This window comes from Coenobita brevimanus, chromosome 79 (assembly GCF_032717465.1).
Source record: "Coenobita brevimanus isolate Jiangsu-jjx chromosome 79, ASM3271746v2, whole genome shotgun sequence".
NCBI lineage: Eukaryota > Metazoa > Arthropoda > Malacostraca > Decapoda > Coenobitidae > Coenobita > Coenobita brevimanus.
The window spans coordinates 7,174,077-7,180,076 of record NC_137032.1 but is presented as its reverse complement, the minus strand read 5'-3'; the positions used below and the strand labels follow the sequence as shown (position 1 = coordinate 7,180,076).

Genomic DNA, 6,000 nt, shown 5'->3' with positions numbered 1-6,000 from the left:
TTTTTGTCTGGTAATTGATGACCTCCTTGACGAAATGGCGGTGGAACCAGTCTTTGAAGATCTGGGCAGTGAACCAAGCCTTCAAAAAGAATGGTACCAAATGACAGGAAGGACACCCATCACCCCACAAAGACACCGAGGCTGCTTTGCAGGGCCAACAATAACGGGCTTGAGCCGATGCATGCCATTAGCATTGGAACAGCACAAAGCAGATATCCGTTGCTTGCAGAGCTTGCGGCCAGGTACGTGCTTCTCTGTCTCCTCGGCTAGAGTGTTCGTTGGCAAAGAGTGATAGAATAGATCAGTATCAACAGCGTTGTAGACTTGACCGAGAGTGAGGCCCTCCCTGTCGATCAAGCCCTTCACCTTGTGCTGAAACTCCTCTACTCCATCCTCGTTGGCGTCCAAAGCTTCGCCATGAGACTTATGGTTGGTAAGGCCATGTCGTAACTTGAACGCAAAGAGCCAACCATCGGATGCCTTGAAGTCTGGGGCATTGTGAAGCCTTGCGAACTTCTCAGCAGCAGCCTTCAGCTCCGTGCCATGCACCATCACATCAGCAGCACGTTAGTGTCGATACCAAATGAACGTAGAGTGGCCGACTTCAGCATACCAGGGAGTAAACATCATCTTCCTCTCCACGTTGTGTTTGCTTTTCGACGAGAAGTCAGCCGTGTACTGCATGAGTTTGTCGCGGGATCTCTTGATATCAAACAAAGTAGATCGGGCCAGGTTGAAGTCACAGAGGATGCGTGAGGTTGACTATCCCGTGACCACCTTGTCCAATAGCTCCCTCTTCTCCAGAGTCAAAACCACTCTCCTCTTCTCAGTCGGTGGGGCCATCATCACACACACTAACAAGAGGCAGGAGAGCAGCAGGAGAGCCTGCAGCAGGTAGGGCACCACAACAAAAGCGAGCAGGTGGGCGGCCATAATGATGAGCGTGCACTCACAACAAGAGATGGGCGGTAAGTGGGGAGGATGCAGGGGCTTTCTAGCGGACGGCGGCAGAACTATGCACCAAAACACAGCTGGTGTACATCGCGCGCACCAAGTTCAAATTACGGGGGGGGGGGGAAGTCGGATTTTTTCAATTTTTTTGCGTTTTTTGGGCAATTTTGGGAATATTGAATCCCGGGACCAAAATGTCCGGTAAGTAGGGTGTCCGGATAGTATAGAGATTACTGTATTACTATAGGATGCATGCAACTTTAGTGCACTGTACTACTTGATCAACAAATGTCTCTGTGGTTTTTACTTATTATTAGAAATTTTTGCTGCAAGTACCTAAGTAGGCTACACCTAACACATCCGGCTCTCGATAGGCGGTAATTAAACACATTTTGATGGCTTAATCCCTGGCAAAGGGTCTCTCTTTTAGGATGTGTTGGTACGTCAGCACACAGTTTCCCAGCAGTTGTTTCTTTCATAAGAACGTCATCTACAGGCTTTAGCGCCAGGGGTCGAACCGGTTACAGCTGCCGACGGTGGAGTGATGACGTTATCATGGCAACACTCACCCATAGTAGTGCTGTCTCGTCGCACCTTAAGGCCGCCTGCTGCTCTCGTTTGATCCGCCAACATTTGGTGGTTTTTTGGAACTCCAAAATATATGTATATTTTTTAAATTAGGGTCTTTATTAATTTACCATTCAGTACATGCCCCAGCACTCTGGGGAACACTGTCCCTGAAGGCCAAGCAGGGAGAGTGCAGGAGGAAAAGAAAATCGGTATCATAGAGCATAGAAGGTATAAAAGTAATTATCATTACAAGCATAATAATGAACAAAGACATACAATGATACATACATGGTACAAAGTTGTCACAGTAGTTGTCATTACATGTTTTGAAATGAGTGAAATGGTACATAGATACCCACGTATGTACATACATATGCAGATTGAGAGGAACATATGCACACACACATATACGTATATATCTATACAAATATGTATATATTCACGCACATGTAGCCATAGACATACTGCATGTACAGGATAGGCACGCATGTATAGAGATATGGGTGTGTGTACAGGCGTGCATACATATACATATGCAACATGCATATACTGTATATATGGTATATTCATATATACATAGACAGGGAGACATATACATACATATACAGTACACCCTAAGTAGATAAATATACATAGTCACATACACATGAAGGTAGAGAGAAAAAAATCACGATATGCATTAGAAAATTACCTCTTGATTCAAAATCCCAGCACTAGGACAATACAAGCACATGCACCTGATATGTGCGTGTGTGAGCGTGTGCGTGGACAAAACACACACACACACACACACACACACACACACACACACACACTAAAATGTCCGATCATTGTCCTAGTGCCAGGGCATTACAATGAAAGGAAGTTGGGGTGAAGGGTGAGAATGTCTTCAAGTACATCAAGATGTGTGATGAAGTAGGTATACAAAGCAGAAGACAAGAGTCCGGGGGGTCTGAAGGGGGCAGTAACTGGGCAGTTAACAATATGATGGGATAATCCATCATCCATTGGATTGTGACAGAGTTTACATGGCCTGTTGGCTGTCAGTCGTCTGGTGATTTCCCCTGGGGAATGATACCTTGGGCGATTGCAGGCGACAGCCACATCACAGTGGCAGGTGTGGGTGGGGTGTTTGCCATAGATGTGTCTCACGCCACAGTGGGTGTCATAGTGCTGGATGGTGACACTAGTGGAACGTTCAGCATCGGTATGTAGGGCCAGGTCCTCCCTGGACTCCTCGAGAAGTTTTCCCCAGACAGTTGGCGTGGACACTGGGAGGTGGATGGCAGCTTGGGGGAGGTTACAAGCAGCTCAGGCCAGTCGATTTGCCTGGTCATGGCAGATGTGACCAACATGGGCTGAGATCCAAATAAAAGAAACCCTGACACCAAGAGCATGAGCCTGATGGAGGCGAGAGTAGAAGGAGGCAAAGAGAAGGAAGGGACGTCGGGGGTGGGGAGATTGCTATGTAAGGCAAGGGCAGCTTGGGAATCGCTGATAATTAGACCTGATAGGTGATGAGAGAGAAGGAAGTCAAGGGCAGACCGTATAGCAGGTAGTTCACACTGGGTACTGCTGGCCCAGTTGGGAAGGTGGTGGGAGGTGGAGGAGATGTGGGAAGCAGAGTTAGTAAAAGCAGCTCCCGCCCGTCTGTTAGCGAGGACAGAACCGTCAGTGTAGACGTGAATAAGAGGGGAAGGGTAGGTGTGGGCTACAGAGTTAAGGATTTCAGCGATGGAGAGGTGTGAGGGGATTGGTAACCGGTCAGAAGCAGTGGCAGAACACAGCAGGAGTCGTGTTATGAGTCCATATTATAATTACAAATCATAATAGACAAATAGATAAATAGATAGATAAATAGACAGATAGACAGCTCTATGCGAGCCTGGGAATGGGAAATGATCTTGCAAGTTACACTAAGGAAAAGCTGACGACAGACTAGGAAGTAGCCAGTCAGGAGATGATGCAGTTAGTTGTCAGCAATACACCAGGTGAACAAAGCCTTGTTGACCATACACACACATACACACATACTCACACACAGGCTTCTAGAACTTTCCAACCACAGTGAACACACGTGATACGACTCCTGTTTCACCAGAATTTAGGAAAGAGTGCTGAGATGGAGGCTAGCCATAGAACAGGCAGGTCGTAGGGAGAAGGGCTTGGCAACTTGGGAGAGAGAGAGAGAGAGAGCGAGACAGGGAGACAGGGACTCTACCTATACTCACTCGTGAGTGAGAGACTTGTTAATATTTCCAAGACAAATAAAAATAGTCCCATACTATTCTTTACCTCTCCTGTCATTACATGACAAATGGGAACCAAGATTATCAATGTACAAACAGCTCAAGTATAACAACCGCTCGTCCACAAGTCTAACATATATAACTTCTCTACAAGTAACTACAAAGTCTTTTTTATGACATTTGGTGGCAGCGAAAAGAACGCACCTCGTCTTCGAATCAACAGTGAATTTCTACAAAAGCAGGCGACACTCTACAAGATTAACTTCAGTTTTACAGTGAACGAAATACAACCATCTACAATCAACTACAAGTAACAACTCTATGAGTCGTCTGTATAATCTTCTACATGCACCTACAAGTAGCGGCAGTCTTCATCCTACAACGAGTAAATCACAAGAAAAAAGGACCAAGAATACATCAAGTAAGAAAATACAAAACAAACAAACGAAGAGTGAGACACGACTCATAACTCATAACCACCAGACCTCACCCTCCTCTCTCTGCTACATCCACCCAACCCCCACCGCTGACGCAGGAGTGAAGAGGTCAAGACGACAAAGCAAATACCAAGTCCATATTCACAACTCATCTTACTCACTCATCTTCACTCAAGTTACTCATCGCTACTCATTTACTCACCACAGCTACCAGTGTGGGAAGCCGACGTCACCATGTGCTGAGATGACATCACAACGAGAGTCTGCCATGCCAAGCAACGTGTGACTGACACCAGGCACCTCTCACCCACTACTCATTACTCATTATTCACATAGCTCCTACTCATACTCATTTATTTTCACAGTTAAGTTGAAAATTCGACGTTCTATGCTGAGGTTTGCCTGGGACAGCTGTTAACCACCACAAGCACCAGGCCATGGAATTTCCTGAGTAATATCGTCCATCAACACAGCACTAGAATTATCAAGAGATCTTCAATCAAACCTGCATTTTTCTTCCGAGATCGACTTTTGTATCGACACACCTCTATGATCTGTATCAAGTGGGTAAAAATATACTTACTCATTTCTTCTCATTGCTAAAATTAGCTATATTCAACTTTTTTTTACTTATTTCCATATATACACTTATGCAGTCACTATCTATCATTTATTTCAACTTATTTACTCATCTATTTTGTTAGGACATAAATAAACAAGAGGCGTATTTCATAACACCATATCTTAATGACAGGAATATTTTCGCCACCACCCACGTTAATACCAGATGACACACAATTTGCCACAACAACAGATTCACAATTAAGAGAGCACCAAGGCAACACACCAGATGACACACAATTTGCCACAACAACAGACTCACAATTAAGAGAGCCTCAAGGCAACCCACCCCTTGTAAAAACCTCACCATACACTAAAGATCAAGAAACAAATACGGCAGTTTCAGATGATGAGTGGGAAACCCCCTCTGACGTAGCAAGTGCGGACTTTGTCGCTGACTTGCACACGTATGCCAATATACTTAACAGGGTTCACCGGTCTGGTCGTACATATTCCATCATTCCCTCACACAACGATAAACACGTCCAGGTTGAATTAACAGAGCAAACAGTGAAAATGAATCAAGAAACAAATACCGCTGATCTAACAACCACACCTCAAGTGTTTGTGTATGACGAGGATAAAACTGCCCCAAAATTCTCTGGCACAGACAAAGATCGCATTGATGTCATTTCATTAGTCAGTCAGTGCGAACATATGTTCATCAAGCGCTACATACTAGATGAACAAGAGAAAATTGCTATTTTTTCATCTTACATAAGCCAGGAAAGATGTCCAGCAAGCAATTTACTTCGCTCAGACAAGCTCCATAGGGCTAGGACATATGATGAATTTAAAACTGAATTTTTGAAGAAATTTTCTGGAGGTATGAACTTCTTGCCAGGTATAATTCCAGAATTACATAAAATTGTAGATCTTGTAAGGGAGCACACTACAAACCATGTGCTCAGTGAAATAACTGCTGATGTCTCCACAATCAAAAGAACATTGTTAGTTACTTTGGAAAATTCAAATTGGATAACAGATGATGGAAAGATGTCCCCAGACCTCGTCGTGGACATCATTGGTTACGTAGCTGCCTTGTGTAAATTACCTGATAGGACCCTTAAGATCGCCAAGACGATCGCGTACACCCCAGGAATGTGCTTGCTAGACTTAATGAACGAGGTAGAGATGCAGTGCAGTAAAGCAGGTATGGTCGACACACATGC

At 44.6% G+C, this 6,000-nt stretch overlaps 1 protein-coding gene across 1 annotated transcript in view; it reads left to right on the top strand.

The window, feature by feature from the left end:
* Positions 1-1,145: 1,145 nt before the first annotated feature.
* Positions 1,146-6,000, top strand: part of LOC145408994 (cytochrome P450 2L1-like) — a 118,469-nt gene continuing 113,614 nt past the window's right edge. Inside the window, exons 1-2 of the mRNA XM_080279564.1 lie at positions 1,146-1,152; positions 2,615-2,728. Of these exons, the coding sequence (XP_080135690.1) occupies positions 1,146-1,152; positions 2,615-2,728 (121 nt within the window). The remainder of the gene's footprint in view (positions 1,153-2,614; positions 2,729-6,000) is intronic.